Source organism: Engystomops pustulosus, unplaced genomic scaffold (assembly GCF_040894005.1).
Source record: "Engystomops pustulosus unplaced genomic scaffold, aEngPut4.maternal MAT_SCAFFOLD_48, whole genome shotgun sequence".
Lineage (NCBI taxonomy): Eukaryota > Metazoa > Chordata > Amphibia > Anura > Leptodactylidae > Engystomops > Engystomops pustulosus.
In genome coordinates, this window is record NW_027284965.1 from 633,955 (window position 1) to 652,139 (window position 18,185).

At 45.1% G+C, this 18,185-nt stretch overlaps 1 protein-coding gene across 1 annotated transcript; it reads left to right on the forward strand.

The window, feature by feature from the left end:
* Positions 1-468: 468 nt before the first annotated feature.
* On the forward strand, positions 469-16,638 carry LOC140106877 (uncharacterized). The gene is made up of 7 exons (XM_072131503.1): positions 469-556; positions 3,425-3,544; positions 9,035-9,124; positions 12,405-12,707; positions 14,810-14,955; positions 15,124-15,218; positions 16,102-16,638. The coding sequence occupies exons 1-7, from the start codon at positions 487-489 to the stop codon at positions 16,274-16,276; spliced, it is 999 nt and encodes a 332-aa protein (XP_071987604.1). The 5' UTR covers positions 469-486; the 3' UTR covers positions 16,277-16,638.
* The last annotated feature ends 1,547 nt before the right edge of the window (positions 16,639-18,185 follow it).

Genomic DNA, 18,185 nt, shown 5'->3' on the forward strand with positions numbered 1-18,185 from the left:
TTATTACCATTAGCCTAATATTAGGGGTGTTCTGCCATTGGCTGGCCTCTACTGCAGCTTGGCTTTTGAAACTTGGTCCAAGAGTGTGTCCAGACCCCATAACTGTCCCCAGTAACTGGGACCCTCAATTATGAGTGATGCCCCAGTTATGGACGGCTGTGATATTCCCATTGTCTGAGTTTTGGAGGGAAATACCACCCCGTCTGCTGCCTCTTCCTCCACCACCTGTTGTTCTGCGCCACATGTATTACTGACTGCACCACAATCCTGTAGAATGAAGACAGCGCATGGTCCCGGCTGCTCGGTCTCAGATAAGTCTCAGTATTTGGATTTCGTGACGTTTGGGGACGTCCCATGAGGCGTCTGTGGCCGGGGCTTCCTGTAGCACTTTCTCTTCTCTCTTGTTATTACATCTGTCTGGTTATTATATTATTGTTACTTTCCTTCCTCTTTTGTTACAGTACATTTTCTGAGCTGCGGCAGATCATGGCCGATGCGGTGACTTATGCCGACTTAAAATTTACTGAGATTCCACGGAGGGAGAAGACGCCGGAGGGTAATGTCCACCAATAGCAATTATTGCCGGGACCACAATGTATCAGAATAGTAACTAACTGCCTGACACTGACCCCTTACTATATACAGCTATATACTGCCTGACACTGACCCCTTACTATATACAGCTATATACTGCCTGACACTGACCCCTTACTATATACAGCTATATACTGCCTAACACTGACCACTTACTATATACAGCTATATACTGCCTGACACTGACCCCTTACTATATACAGCTATATACTGCCTGACACTGACCCCTTACTATATACAGCTATATACTGCCTAACACTGACCCCTTACTATATACAGCTATATACTGCCTAACACTGACCCCTTACTATATACAGCTATATACTGCCTAACACTGACCCCTTACTATATACAGCTATATACTGCCTGACACTGACCCCTTACCATATACAGCTATATACTGCCTGACACTGACCCCTTACTATATACAGCTATATACTGCCTGACACTGACCCCTTACTATATACAGCTATATACTGCCTGACACTGACCCCCTACTATATACACCTATATACTGCCTGACACTGACCCCTTACTATATACAGCTATATACTGCCTAACACTGACCCCTTACTATATACAGCTATATACTGCCTGACACTGACCCCTTACTATATACAGCTATATACTGCCTGACACTGACCCCTTACTATATACAGCTATATACTGCCTAACACTGACCCCTTACTATATACAGCTATATAGTGCCTAACACTGACCCCTTACTATATACAGCTATATACTGCCTGACACTGACCCCTTACTATATACAGCTATATACTGCCTGACACTGACCCCTTACTATGTAGAGCTATATAGTGCCTAACACTGACCCCTTACTATATACAGCTATATACTGCCTAACACTGACCCCTTACTATATACAGCTATATACTGCCTGACACTGACCCCTTACTATATACACCTATATACTGCCTGACACTGACCCCTTACTATATACAGCTATATACTGCCTAACACTGACCCCTTACTATATACAGCTATATACTGCCTAACACTGACCCCTTACTATATACACCTATATACTGCCTGACACTGACCCCTTACTATATACAGCTATATACTGCCTAACACTGACCCCTTACTATATACAGCTATATACTGCCTAACACTGACCCCTTACTATATACAGCTATATACTGCCTGACACTGACCCCTTACTATATACAGCTATATACTGCCTAACACTGACCCCTTACTATGTAGAGCTATATAGTGCCTAACACTGACCCCTTACTATATACACCTATATACTGCCTAACACTGACCCCTTACTATATACAGCTATATACTGCCTGACACTGACCCCTTACTATATACACCTATATACTGCCTAACACTGACCCCTTACTATATACACCTATATACTGCCTAACACTGACCCCTTACTATATACAGCTATATACTGCCTGACACTGACCCCTTACTATATACAGCTATATACTGCCTGACACTGACCCCTTACTATATACAGCTATATACTGCCTGACACTGACCCCTTACTATATACAGCTATATAGTGCCTAACACTGACCCCTTACTATGTAGAGCTATATACTGCCTAACACTGACCCCTTACTATATACACCTAAATACTGCCAGACACTGACCCCTTACTATATACAACTATATACTGCCTAACACTGACCCCTTACTATATACACCAATATACTGCCAGACACTGACCCCTTACTATATACAACTATATACTGCCTAACACTGACCCCTTACTATATACAGCTATATACTGCCTAACACTGACCCCTTACTATATACAGCTATATACTGCCTAACACTGACCCCTTACTATATACACCTAAATACTGCCAGACACTGACCCCTTACTATATACAACTATATACTGCCTAACACTGACCCCTTACTATATACACCAATATACTGCCAGACACTGACCCCTTACTATATACAACTATATACTGCCTGACACTGACCCCTTACTATATACAGCTATATACTGCCTAACACTGACCCCTTACTATATACAGCTATATACTGCCTGACACTGACCCCTTACTATATACAGCTATATACTGCCTGACACTGACCCCTTACTATATACAGCTATATACTGCCTGACACTGACCCCTTACTATATACAGCTATGTATTGCCTGACACTGACCCCTTACTATATACAGCTATATACTGCCTGACACTGACCCCTTACTATATACAACTATATACTGCCTGACACTGACCCCTTACCATATACAGCTATATACTGCCTGACACTGACCCCTTACTATATACAGCTATATACTGCCTAACACTGACCCCTTACTATATACAGCTATATACTGCCTGACACTGACCCCTTACTATATACAGCTATATACTGCCTGACACTGACCCCTTACTATATACAGCTATATACTGCCTGACACTGACCCCTTACTATATACAGCAATATACTGCCTGACACTGACCCCTTACTATATACAGCTATATACTGCCTAACACTGACCCCTTACTATATACACCTATATACTGCCTAACACTGACCCCTTACTATATACAGCTATATACTGCCTAACACTGACCCCTTACTATATACAGCTATATACTGCCAGACACTGACCCCTTACTATATACAGCTATATAGTGCCTAACACTGACCCCTTACTATATACAGCTATATACTGCCTAACACTGACCCCTTACTATATACAGCTATGTACTGCCATTTACTGCCTCATATGTTAGTTTATACATTTTCACTAGAAAGTCACATTTTACACCATATCTGTTATTTTATACATGTGATGTGAGGTTCCCCTTGTGTCTTGCAGTGTCCAATCCGGAGGGCGACAGTGATTATTTAGATGCCACCTATGAAAATGTTGTTATACCCCCCAAAGAGAAAAAGGAGCTGACAGCGCCCCCAAGGGACAGATGTCATCTACTGCCAGGTAGGACGAAAGTGTCGACACCAGGGTCGGTCTGGCCCACCAGGGGGCCGGTGAATTCTCTTGTGGGCCCTGACACCTGGCACTATGACAGGGGCCTCCGTTCGGATCCATGGGAGACCTCTGCCATTGGCTGTCATAGTACTCGATGCGGCCTGAACACGGGGCTCGAGGATTATTACTGCAGCCAAAGCTGTCAGTGCCACGTGGCCGGGTTCTTTATGGCCCACGCCGCACTGTTAACGAGATGTGCGGCTGAGACATCATTCATCCCCATCTCACGGCACCAATGGCAACAGGACGCGCTGGGTGAGTACTTTTTTTTCAATTGGCAAAAGGGGGAGGGGGTTGTGGTAATGTGTATGGGGGGTGGTTATGTGTATGGGGGGCTGTCTGGCTCTATACTACTGGGGGCTATCTGGCTCTATACTACAGGGGCTGTCTGGCTATATACTATAGGGGGCTGATTGGCTGTATACTACAGAGGGCTGTCTGGCTCTATACTACTGGGGGCTATCTGGCTCTATACTACAGGGGCTGTCTGGCTATATACTACATGGGGCTGATTGGCTGTATACTACAGAGGGCTGTCAGGCTATATAACACAGGGGCTGTCTGGCTATATACTACAGGGGGCTGATTGGCTGTATACCACAGGGGCTGTATGGCTGTATACTACAAGGGGAACAGGATATATACTACAGGGTGCTGGCAGGCCACATACTACAGAGGGCTGTCTGGCTTTATTTTACTGGGGGTTGTCTGGCTATATACTACTGTGAGCAGTCTGGCTATATAGTACTGGTGGCTGTCTGGCTATATACTACTGGGGGCTGGCTGGCTGTATACTACAGGGGCTGACTGGCTTTATATTACTGGGGGCTGTCTGGCTATATACTACTGGTGGCTTTCTGGCTATATACTACTGGGGGCTGGCTGGCTGTATACTACACGGGGCGAGCAAGCTATATACTACAGGGTGCTGGCAGGCTATATACTACTGGGGGCTGTCTGTCTTTAAACTACTGGGGGCTGGCAGGCTGTATACTACTGGGGGCTGTCTGGCTATATATTACTGTGGGATGTCTGGCTATATACTAATGGGGGCTGTCTTGCCATATACTACATGGGCCTGGCAGTCTATATACTACAAGGGGCAGGCTGGCTGTATACTACATGGGGCAGGCTGGCTATATACAACAGGGGCTGGCAGACTGTATACTACTGGGGGCTTTCTGACTGTATACTTCAGGGGGGACAGGCTATATACTACAGGGGGCTGGTAGGCTATATACTACTGGGAACTGTCTGGCTATATACTACTGGGGGCTGTGTGGCTATTTACTAATGGGGGCTGTGTGGCTATATACTACAGGGGCTGTCTGACTATATGCTACTGGGGGCTGTCTGGCTATATACTACTGGGGACTCTCTTGCTATATACTACTGGGGCTGGCATGCTATATACTTCAGAGGGGCTGGCAGGCTATATACTACAGGGGGTGGCAGGCTGTATACTACAAGGGATGGCTGCTATATACTATTCAGAGCTGTATGGCTATATAATAATGGGGGCTGTCTGGCTATATACTACTGGGTGCTGTCTGCCTATATACTACTGGGTGCTGTCTGCCTATATACTACTGGGGGCTGTCTGACTATATACTACGGGGGCTGGCAGGCTATATACTTCAGGGGGGCTGGCAGGCTATATACTACAGGGGGTGGCAGGCTGTATACTACAGAGGATAGCTGGCTATATACTATTCGGAGCTGTATGGCTATATACTACAGGGGCTGTCTGCCTATATACTACTGGGTGCTGTCTGCCTATATACTACTGGGGGCTGTCTGCCTATATACTACAGGGGGCTGTCTGCCTATATACTACTGGGGGCTGTCTGACTATATACTACTGGGGGCTGTCTGGCTATATACTACTGGGGGCTCTCTTGCTATATACTCCTTGGGCTGGCAGGCTATATACTTCAGGGGGGCTGGCAGGCTATATACAACAGGGGGTGGCAGGCTGTATACTACTTTGGCTGTCTGGCTATATATTACATGGAGCTGGCAGGCTGTGTACTACTGGGGGGCTGTTTGGCTACATACTACTGGGTTCAGGCAGGCTATATACTACAGGGTGCTGACAGGCTATATACTACAGAGTACTGGCAGGCTATATACTACTGGGGGTTGTCTGGCTATATACTACTGGGGGTTGTCTGGCTATATACTACTGGGGGCTGTCTGGCTATATATTACTGGGGGATTTCTGGATATATATTACTGGGGACTGTCTGGCTATATATTACTGGGGGCTGTCTGGCTATATACTACTGTGGGCTGTCTGGCTATATACCACTGTGGGCTGTCTGAATATATATTACTGGGGGCTGTCTGGCTATATATTACTGGGGGCAGTCTGGCTATATACTTCTGTGGGCTGTCTGGCTGTATACTACAGGGGGCAGACTGGCTGTATACTACATGGGGCTGTCTGGCTATATACAACAGGGGATGGCTGGCTATATATTACAGGGGGCTGTCTGGCTATATATTACATGGGGCTGGCAGGCTTCATACTACTGGACGCTGTCTGGCTATATACTACTGGGGGCTGGCAGGCTGTATACTACTGGGGGCTGTTTGTATATATACTACTGGGGTCAGGCAGGCTATATACTACTTGAGTTGGGCAGGCTATACACTACAGGGGGCTGTAGGGCTGGGGGCTGTGTGGCTATTTACTAATGGTGGCTGTCTGGCTATATACTAATGGTGGCTGTCTGGCTATATACTAATGGGGGCTGTCTGGCTATATACTAATGGGGGCTGTCTGGCTATGTACTAATGGGGACTGTCTGGCTAAATACTATAGGGGGCTGGCAGGCTATACACTACAGGGGGCTGGCAGGCTATATACTACAGGGGATTGCTGGCTATATATTACAGGGGGCTGCCTGGCTATATATTACATGGGGTTGGCAGGCTATATACTACTGGAGGCTGTCTGGCTATATGCTACAGGGGGCTGGCAGGCTGTACACCACTGGAGGCTCTCTGGCTATATACTTATAGGGTTGGGCAGGCTATATGCTACTGGGGTCGGGCAGGCTATTCACTACAGGGGGCTGGCAGGCTATTCACTACAGGGGGCTGGCAGGCTATACACTACAGGGGGCTGGCAGGCTATATACTACAGGGGATGGCCGGTTGTACAATACTGGAGGCTGTTTGGCTATATACTTATGGGGTTAGGCAGGCTATATACTACTGGGGTTGGGCAGGCTATATACTACAAGGGGCTGGCAGGCTGTACACTACAGGGGGCTGTGACCAATACATTTGCCACTCTCGGCTTATACTCATGTGTATACAGTAATAATAGAATTAAATAATGTGCAGATACTATGTGTAATGAATGAATAGGAGGCAAGTTGTAGAAATGTATAATTGGAGGGGATTATATGTATAATAATTAGGACATAGTATAAAATAATAAGTAGATTGTTATATAACACATTTTTTAGTAGGGGAAATGTATAAGAATAATTAGAAGGGACATTAAATAGATAAATTAATTCATTAAAATAATTTTATAAATTGTTCATTGAATAACTTTAAAATATAACAAAAAAATATTACAAACATCTCATTATTTACTGAATAATAAAGCTGTGCCCCCCCTCACGTCAACCCACAAGTTCATGTTTAACCCCTTCAGGACCTCAATTAACACTAATTTGTACCATATAGACTCGAGTACAGGCCAAGTTTTTTAGCATAAAAAACCGAACTTGTCTTATATTCGAAAAAATAAACTGTGTACTCATCTTTCCGACGCCCCCGCAGGTCCTCTTCTTTCTTCCCGTGCTCCAGCTCCGCCTCCAACTCTCTGCACATCTGTTAATAAAGTTTTAAATACATGCGCTAACGCATGCATCTGTTAACTCAGTGTAATTAGGAAAAGCTCCTCTTCTCCGGCTGTTTTGATGCTTTGTTACCACGTGTGACCCCACCCTCATAAATGGGTGTCTTTGATGGAGCGGGTCCTCTCAGAGAGGTGGTCTTCTGGAGAGGTTTCACTCAGTGTATATATATATATATATACATACATACTACTGAGGCTGCTCATCTTATTTCTATGTAGGTATTTTAAGGTGTAGGTGGACTTAAACCTTTTTCTTGGTGATGCAGTAGATTCCTGTGCGATGCATGGATCCAATGCTCTGTGTCTCCCTCGCTCTGTACCAGCAGTAACACTGATTCTGTGTCCTGATTGGCTGCTGTGCCTGAGGATGCCCTCAGTGCTCTGGCATCACTGCCCATTGCTGATGTCACAACCAGGAAGTCCCGCCCACTTCAGGAGAAGCGGAGAGGATATTACAGATGCCTCTTATACCTATTACCCTACATCTCAGGGTAGGAAGAAGCTAGAAGCAGGATGCAGGGATCGCTGGGAAATAACCTCAGGTTATTTTGTAAACTATTTTTTGTCAAGTAACTTTTAACAGTTCTGCTGTAAGAATTTCTGTGCCTCATTTAATAGAGAGAAACTGAGGCCAGAAATAGGACAAGACGAAGATAATCGGCAAACACGTCAACCGCTCACGACATAGACAGGAGAATACACTCAGGTCCAACCATTGAACCTCCAACCGAGCAGGAAAAGTCTGTGGCCTGAGGCCTCAGCCATAAAGTCTCATATAAAAACAATAAAATGGTCTCTCTGCTTCCACGTTCCCTCACATTGTGGATATCGCATCTCTCTGGATATCTCTCTCTAGATACATGAAGACCAGACCCAGCACTCAGTAACCTGCCGCCCCCTGCACATAGTACACACCGGCCCACTGAGAAATACGGCCCAATCACACGCGAGGAGCCGGAGGTATCTGGAGCCGCCTATGGACTGGGGATCTCCTCCACAAGATCTCTTCACCCCTCAGAGGCTAATAAAAGCTCCTATAGAAATACAGATAATTATTATATTATTAATAATAACTTACAGTCTCCGCACCCACTGCCAGGATTTATTACTCTCACAGAATTAAACTTCCTGTATTCCAGAAAAATGCTTTTACTCCTTTTAGGAAGAAGATTTGGCAAAAGGAGCTTCTGCCTGTCCCAAGTTTTACAATGATGAAAATTAGGATATATGTGCCCCCCCCCCCCTTCTCTCCATCATCAGTTCATGTACAACATGGCCGTGGGGAGAGGAGGAGAGGACCACCCGGGTCCTCCAGGTCCTGATTTCTATCTATGATCAGAGCAGGGAGAGGCTGGGGCCGTCACAGCTGTGTGGGTGTGTGAGTGCCTGGAATGGCTTGGGGGACCACAGGGTGTACGCCCCTCTTTCCAGGAGTTGACGTTCCTCATAATGAAAGTTTCCCATCTTGAAACTTCTCCACTAGGATGAACCATAAGATCCGAGCTCCGTGCCTCTCTCCATACTACAATGTGTCCTCAGTAATGTTCTCTATCACTTAGGTATCAGAAATTGGGCTCCACGTTTGGCTCTTCTGCTCCTGCTGCTTTGTCTTCTTCTTTCTGCAGTCACCATTGAAAGGACAATAAAATGTAAGTGAAATTTCTATAAATATTAAAAACCCAACAGCAGGGAAATGCATTGGGGCTCATGACACCGGGGAGGTCCTAGGACACCAGTCACATGTCTGCTGCTCATGAGTCACAGGATGCACCCGATCCGAGCTCGGAGACCTCCATATTGGGCCCGGCATTGGTTTGGTGATGTGTCTCCAAGGCCCCGTCCTATGAGACTGCGGCCAGTGCTGCCGGGGTCTACAGGTCCTGAGGCGGGTGGGATGGACAGGAGCTCCTCTTCTCCTGGAGTATGAAGGTCACAGGCTCCACAATCTCTTAAGAGTCTTTTATGTTGCCAGTGAATCCTCTGACATCCAGTGACACCGGGGACGTTGCCAGGTCACATGATGTAGGTAGGGACACGGCCATCCTGTGCTGAAAGCCACAAATGTTTTCCATCCCTGATCTCTCATGTGGATGTGGAATGCAGAAGATGCCACAATTCTGGCTTTACTACACTGGGGTGCAGGTTCCTGGAGGGAAGGGGTTACTGCTAATTGCTGGAAACCTGTTGTTATAAATAGTAATGCCCCATCCCCCCCCTGGTAACAGAACAAAGTGCAGGGGGGGGGGGGCATGGGAGGGCGTATGGGGTGCCTCATCTACTCCATGTACAAATACAATGGGGGTCATTTATCTTTTGTTTTATTCCTATTTTTTCTGTCTTTTTTAGATGTTTTTTTGCACCTTTTTTTTGCACCTTTTTAGGGACATTTTGAATGTCCGCCAGGCATCTGTTATTCGTCAATAAGACACATGTATCTTCTATTTCAGAAGTGACATTTATCATTTCAAATTGTCTAAAATTTCAGATGAAACCAGACCTAACGGAAACCTACCATGTGATGTGATGCATTATGAAGTAAACACCCTTAGAATGCCGCAGCTACACTGATGCAGGATCTTATCTTGCTTAATCACTGTACTGAGTGGTTTTGCTTAAAAAACAATTATAAAAGTATGATAATGAGGCTCTGTCGCTTCTGTGCTGGGGCTCAGCACTTCTCCTCACACATTAGTTATTCATTGCTGAAGGGAATGATGTGCCTGACAGGCAGAAGTAATCAATCCTGCACCATGTGTACGAGTCATCCAGCTCAGGTGGATTAGTCCTGTCTGGACAGTGCAGACAGCTCCATGTAATGTGTTTATAAACTGCAAGAAGCATGCAATCCAGCTTTCCCAAGGTCCTGAATGTTGTAATTGTTTTCTTCAGAAAAAGCACTCAGGGATTAAACAAGATATGTTTCTGCATATGTTTCTCAGGGTATGTTTGGTTCCAAATGCATGAAAAAAATGGTAGATTTCCTTTAAGGAAAGCTTAGAAAATGGAAAGAAATGACTTGAGACATTTGTAAAATCAGATCGTATCTGATTACTACTGCAGATCTAATGGATGACCCCTGCAGTATGTGCAGAGCAACACACAACCCTCAAAGTGCACCCGTCATTTTACATAGTTTTTATATTGTATGACGGGATATGGGGAACATTTTTCTAATATTCTTCATTGACAAATTCTTCTTAGTTTATCAAAAAAATCAAGCTCCTCCCTCCCATTGCGATGCATACTACAGCCTTCACTTTCATAGCATACTACAGCCAGGGAGAGAGCAGGAAGGGTTAACACTCACAGCTGTGTAGCAGGAGAGAATAGAAAGACCCCTCTTCAATCTGGTAGAAACGTAGAAGTAACACCGGGCACATTGCCGTCTGTTTCTTTACAAACTAAAGTGAATTTCTTATTGAAGTTTATTACAAAAATGTTCACGACAATCCCCACCCCCCCCACCCGAACAATATCAGAAATCATCTGAAATAATGGTTACTCTTTAAAGGGCTATTTCCACAAAGACAAGATTCTTAAAGGGGTTTGCCCCTTTCTCAATTCTCAAATTTCCACCCCCCAGTGATGTTACACAATGAAGATCATTTTAACCCCTTACTTTTCAATGTTACTCAGTGTTATTGGTGTTTTAGCTCCTATCACTCAGTGATGGTCGGTGTAAGGCTCCAGAGCGTGGACGGGGACTCTCTGAGCAGACACTTCATGATGCTGTGAGCTGACAATGTGCTTAGATTATCCGGGTACAGGGTTATCTACACTTTCATTTACCTACTGAACATTCACTAGTATCTGACACATAGAAAGAGATGAGACAGATCAGTGATGAGATCCATAAGATGGATATAACACTCCATGACATTCTCCACTCTGCTATCACATCCATTACAGACTGTCTCTTCTATATCCCTCCCTCTTCCCCGGATAAAATACTTGCCTGTAGCTTTATACCCCTCATGCTGTGTACATGCTGGCAGGAAGTCTGTGTCTGTGTGTGAGAGCTCACCCCGAGTCAGGCAAGATGTCTGCAGACCCTAAAGTCAGAAATCACAGGGTGGGAAAACAGGGCCAACTGATATTGTGTACACCAGACTGACTGATAGACACAGGGTGGAATTATATCTGTGTATATTTAACCCCTATATGCACCAGGATGTACTATAAGGTCCTGGTGCTGTGGGGGATGTATGGAGCGGGATCACGGGCTGAGCTCTCTCCATACACAGCGGGGTTACCTGCATAATACAGCTGTCATCCGCCTGTCACTGCCGAGGCCGGTGCTGGCATGAACCCGAACATGAACCATGCCAGGGCAGCCTACAGTAGGGTTGCCATGTGTAATGATCTCTGTTAGCCAGCTGGAAGCAGCTATTACAGATCAGCAGTAAAACTGCTATATACTGAAATACAGCAGTACTGCAGTATATATTATTAGCAATCAGACCCTGCAGGGTTAAAGTAACCTGGGGGGTCTGAAATAATAAAAAAAGTTTAAAAAATTGTAAAATAAAGTAAAAGTTTAAATCGCTCCTCTCCCCTAGAATGCATATAAAAAAAACCTGTAAAAATCATAAACATGATAGGTGTCTGGTAAGTGGTGGCTAGATGCTTAGAAAGGGTTTTACCTGTGGGGATCTAAATGGAAGATTTCTTCAAGGTTGGGCAGTACTCAAATGGGTCTGCTCTTCCCTATTCCCGAGGGACGTAGACATCAGCTTCTGGGGGGTTCCTTGTGTAAAGATCCTCTGTGGTGCTCCTAGTACTGGAGGGGACATGGTGGCCCCAACTCACTGCTGTAGTCTAAAGAAAATAGAAGAACAATAATATCCATGAGATGTAATAACATAAAGCTGCATCCATTATAAACTGTCATCCGCCATTATAAGGACATTATCAGTTCTACCTCTACAGACGTCCAGGCATCCAGTGACCTCCAGGCTCTCACCACCAATCACCAAGCAATGAACCAAAGTCTCCTGAAGACTCTTCAAAGCAAAGAGCAGACACTGAGCACCCTGAGGAGGGATCTCCAAAATACTGAGCAAAGGGTGGAGCATCTGACGGAGGAAACCGAGAGGATCCAATCCACATTACAAAAAACCAAAGAGGAGCTTCAGCGGCAAACATTCATGACCAGCCAAGTCCAGAGCGAGCTGGAGAGAGCGGAGAAAATGCTGGGGGAAGAACAGTCAAAGCTAAGTCAGTGGGAGAGAGGTAAGTGATGGGCAGTGGATGGAGATGCTACCAATAAAATGGAGGCCAAATTACAGAAATCCAAAAACTTCACCAAATCATCAGCCGTCAGTGATCACAGGTCACATGTAAAGTCTGTGTCTCTCCAGTAATTATAGAACTACCAGCTGTAGCTCCCCCTGCTGCCTGGGATAGTAACAAACAGCTTTTAGCTATAACAAAATAGAATGGGTTAACAAAAAAATATTTTATCTCTATCTATGTATTTATATTTCTGTCTCCCTCCCTGTCTCATAGTCACTCACTCTCCCTGCCTGTCCCGCTTACTCTTCCTGCCTGTCTCTCACTCACTCACTCACTCACTCTCCCTGCCTATCTCTTACTCACTCTTCCTGCCTGTCTCTTACTCACTCTCCCTGCCTGTCTCTTACTCACTCTCCCTGCCTGTCTCGCTCACTCTCTCTGTCTCTCACTCACTCTCCGAGTGTTTCTCTGTCACTCACTCTTCTTGCCTGTCTCTTACTCACTCTCCCTGCCTGTCTCACTCTCTTTGTCTCTCACTCACTCTCTGAGTGTTTCTCTGTCACTCACTCTTCTTGCCTGTCTCTCTGTCTATCTCTTGCTCTATCATTATCCATCTTACCTCACACATAAGCGTCTTATACTCATTGCCTATACTAACCAATCACAGCTCAGAGCTCATATTAATGACCTGTGGCAGAACAGCAGCCAATCACAACTCAACTTTCAACTGCCACAGCAGCAGCAGAGAATGGGTCCTGTATATGTTGGTAATGAGTGGATTTTGGAAAGCGCGGCTTTGGTTCAAAACCGAGTCCATAAGGTTCCCTAAATCACAGAGAGCAACTGTGCAAAATGTACGTACATATATACACATACACACACATACATATATACACATACATACATACATACATACACACACATACACACACATACATACATATATATACATACACACACATACATATATACACATACATACACACAAACATACATATATACAAATACACACACATACACATACATACATATATATACTGTACATATATACATACAAACATACATACACACACAAACATACATATATACACATACACACACATACACATACATACATACATACACATACACACATACACTCAGCCTTATATATTAGATGACTCCTTTCATTCCCTGACAGACCATATGTAGTCCTACATTCCCTACAGCCTGGTCAGTGAGCACTATGTGACGGTCATGTCCTGACACCATGCAGCTGGTCTGTGTCCACTACTGGTTAACCCTTTAACCTGTTGTGGGCCCAACGCTGCACCTGGGCTCTAGTATGAGCAGTTGTACATCTATTGTGTAAGGACAAAGCTCCTGCAACCGACCACTAAAGAGAAGACTGTAATGGTTGGGCACCGGTAATGGGGATTACACTAGAATATTCTTCAGCTGTAGTGTAAAATTGGGAGAAATTTTTTTAAGATGGAAGAAGCAAATTTCCAGATGATACTGTAGAATTATTTAGTAGAGGGCATTGTACTTCTCCCCTTACCCAGTGCTGCCGGGCCGGTCTCCCCTTAGTTATCAGGACCTGAGTTGTGGTAATCGGGACTGGACACGACATAGTAGAGGAGCTCTCAGCCTCCAGGCACCAATCTACTGATCGTGCCGTCCTAAGAACTGGAAAGAAGACACCTACAGATACAGATGTCCCGGGTCCTGCACCACACCAGCCTGTGGTCACATCTGGTCCATCATATTGCCGAGGACGTAGGGAGACCTGACTGACCATATACTACATGATAGAGCTAGAGTCCCTCTTATATCTCACACAAATCTCCTCCTGTTAATCTACAATCTAGAGAGCCCCTTAAAGAAAGGGAGAGGATGGGCTCAGTGACCTCCGATTGTTCCCTGATTGTAGAACACGGGACCAGAAACATTTTGAACAATTTTCTCCTAAATTATGTGATAAATACAAAAAACCCTCTTGATTTCTTACATATTTTGATCATTTGGAATGACCGCGATGTACCAGACGTTACGGCGCCTTTGCACATGGGTCTGCGTATCCAGAGTAAAGTATTTTCCATCAATTCTGTATTTTCCAGATATTTGCCCAGGGAATTGGATTCTGTTTGGTAGAAGTTGTCTTCTCATCACTAATGAGGAGAGAAGTTGGGAACAATGTGACAAACTCTGTAGAACCAATGACGCCAACCTTATTGTTGTCCAATGGGATGATCAGATGCTACAGGTAGGGTCTGGCGATCCAATGAGGGGTTAACATCTGAGTCATGTGACCTGAGATGTAGCCCTCCAGGCACCTGACCCTGATTCTCAGGAGCCCGATCAATGCATCATCAATATCTGATCCGATAATAATGAATACACCTGAAAGTGGTTAATGTTTTCTTATTTCCAGGATTTTTTGTCTAAAACATCTGGAGAATCCTGGGTTGGGAAGGAATTAAAGTGGAAAAAATATGAGCAAAGCTGGGAATGGCCGCAGAAATACTGGTAATTATGCCACATCTTGTCTCCATCACGGGGACAATGCTGTCTATCTGCATTGACCTCCTCACTGCAAGACCAACCATGAATTTATCCGACCACAAGATATGTCAGAACACACGAAGCAGAGGAGTAGAGAGGAGAAGCATCTGAGTTACAATGGGGGTCATTTACTAAGGGCCCGATTCGTGTTTTCCCGACGTGTTACCCGAATATTTACGATTTGCGCCGATTTTCCCTGTATTGCCCCGGGGTTTTGCCGCACGTGATCGGATTGTGGCGCTTCGGCACCGGCATGCACGCGACGGAAATCGGGGGGCTTGGCCGAACGAAAACCCGACGGATTCGGAAAAACCGCCGCATTTAAAAAAAAAAAGTGTCTCTCGGAACGCGCTTACCTTCACTCAGCCCGGCTCGGTGAACTCCAGTGCGTTCCGATGCTCTTCAGCGCAGCAGCGACACCTGGTGGATGTCGGAGGAACTGCCTTCGTGAATTGCCGGAAGACCCGAATCCAGCGCAGAGAACGTGCCGCTGGATCGCGAATGGGCCGGGTAAGTAAATCTGCCCCATTGTCTGTAGGGACCCAATGACCCCAGTGACCACCTATGACCCCACTTCTTTGATAAAAAAAAAATCAGTATTAACAGATAGTAGGAGCAGGTCAATGGGACAATGGGGTTCAAAATAAGAGAAGGGAGGTAAGAAATCTGCCAGGAAAATAGATGGGATGTTACTAAAATCCGACCAGTCAAGATGATTAAGGGGCAGAATAGGCTCCCGATGATGAAGCTGCCCTGACCTCCTGCTGTCGTGGGCGCTGGTGGCCCATGTGTAGAGGTGCTGATAGTTGGTTGATTCGGTTTATACATTTTTTACTTTGTTTTTTAGGACACGTTGGGAACATTGCTGGCAAATCACAGATGGAAAATTAATGTCTGAAAAATGTTCTGAAAAGAAAACGTGCGTCTGCGCAAAGAACCTTATCCTGGTGAATGTAAAGAGAGAGTATACCCGGGACCATCCACAGCTATTCAAGGATAATACTAAATTATACTCCGTGTAACACCGATGCCATACAATAACTCAGAAGATATTTTTCTATTTTATTCCTTATTTATGTGTTTGTGTTTTGTATATTGTATCCCATATGATTCTTAAGGATGTTATAGATGATGGATTATGAATTTAGTATGCGCGCTGCAAATTCTATCCATGGGTTTAGTGGCGTTTTTATGTCTGATGTCTCTTAGGAAAACATCTGTTTAGTGTGCAAGAGGTTTCCCGAATATTTCCGATTTGCGGTGAATTGCCCTGGGATTTTGGCGCACACGGTCGGATTTTGTCGGATTTTGTTGATTTCAAGTGACAGAAATTGTGGGGCGTGGCAAGTTGCAAGTTGATTGTAATCCTGCACATGCGCATAAATTAAACACACACCGTGAGAATTGTTAGACGCCATAACTTGCGCGATAACGAATGGATTCATCCTCAGACCATTTTCTTACAGGTGTTATGTCCATATTCTAAGTTGCGATTGGAAGTAGGTGATCAGCCTTGGACTTACAGGGGTTACTAAAATATTAGGAGGCACTGACCCCTGAAGAAGTCGCAGCCCCGGTTAATTTTACCAAGTTTTCCCCTCCACTCGGTCTCAAGATGACGCCAGCAGAAGGAAGGCGCAGCCAGATGTCTCCCCCGATCCATCGACACACTCCTCTTCTGGATCCCCGCCTGCTGCAGATATCAAACCCTCTCCTCCCCGATGGGTGATACATTAAGAGGGCACATTCCTGGGGCTCCCCCTGTTCACCTAACCCCTGTATCAACCTGTAGCCCATAGCAACATACTGCTGGGACATCAGGAGGAGCTCATGTACCTCGGCCAGTATCTGAAGTCACTACTGAGGACCTTCACTCTTCTATTCAAAAAGATTCCAGTGGATTCACACACTTTCCGCACTTGGTGCACAATGTTGGGCATCAGAACTGCGCACCGTGAAACTAAAATGGCGGAGTTCACAGCAGCTCATAATGAGCTAATAGATGCGAGAAACAACCTAGAAGAAGACGTGAGGGAGCGACGCCTTGAGCCGGCAGACGTGGAGGGTCTCCGTCTCACAGGAATTATGTGACATTCAGGGGAATTCCGGAATCAGAGAAGACGGAGAAACTTGAGGAATTCCTCACTGACTTTCTTGTCTCTCTATTACCAGATACTCCTCAGGCAGACTTATTGACAGACCGGGCGCATGGGTTACCTGACGCTAAAGCCCCACCGCCAGCGGTATCTAGAGATGTTAGAGCACTTTAAGGATCACTTGATGAGAGCTGCTACCTGAACGCTTTCGGGAATTCATTGCCCCATGTAAACATTTCTTCAATTGGATGTTAATAAAAATGTTCCTGTGTGAAGATAATTTCTCATAAATGCAGCCATATTGTACCTTAGGAATATGATAGCTTCCTTGGATACGACCACCTCACACTCTCGCAGCGGTGGCCGGACATGTGATATTGAGTCTGACCTCCTGGATCCAGCGATCATTACCACAGGACGGCTGGGGGACCTGCAGTAACTCCCGGACATTTCATATACAAAAACCTTTTGTTTCTTTGGGCAATCCCTCCAGCATAGGTGGTTGTATCCAAGGACACAGTCTTGTTTCTAAGGGACCATATCACAGCATTTATAGGAAATTATCTTCACACAGGTAAAATTTATTTAATAAACATTTAATTGAAGAAATGTTTATCTATGGCAGATTAATGAAACTGAAAGTGACCGCCCAGACGAGAGGAGAATGCCCCTTTAACTCTTTTTACGGATCTCTTACCACCCCTACACCAGAGCGCTGGAGAGAATGTCAAGCTGTTGCAAAGTTTTTACGAGACAACAACATCCCCTACACTTGGGGCTTCCCTGTACAATTGATAATCCCCAAAGATGGATGAAAAGTTGTGGTGGTGTTTCC

Bases quoted from the DNA above. Each gene is read 5' to 3' on its own strand.
- LOC140106877 (XM_072131503.1), top strand. From the start codon at position 487: ATGGCCGATGCGGTGACTTATGCCGACTTAAAATTTACTGAGATTCCA. The intron at 557-3,424 runs GTAATGTCCACC...TGTGTCTTGCAG, and splicing joins GAGGGAGAAGACGCCGGAGG to TGTCCAATCCGGAGGGCGAC. The intron at 12,708-14,809 runs GTAAGTGATGGG...TGTATTTTCCAG, and splicing joins GCTAAGTCAGTGGGAGAGAG to ATATTTGCCCAGGGAATTGG.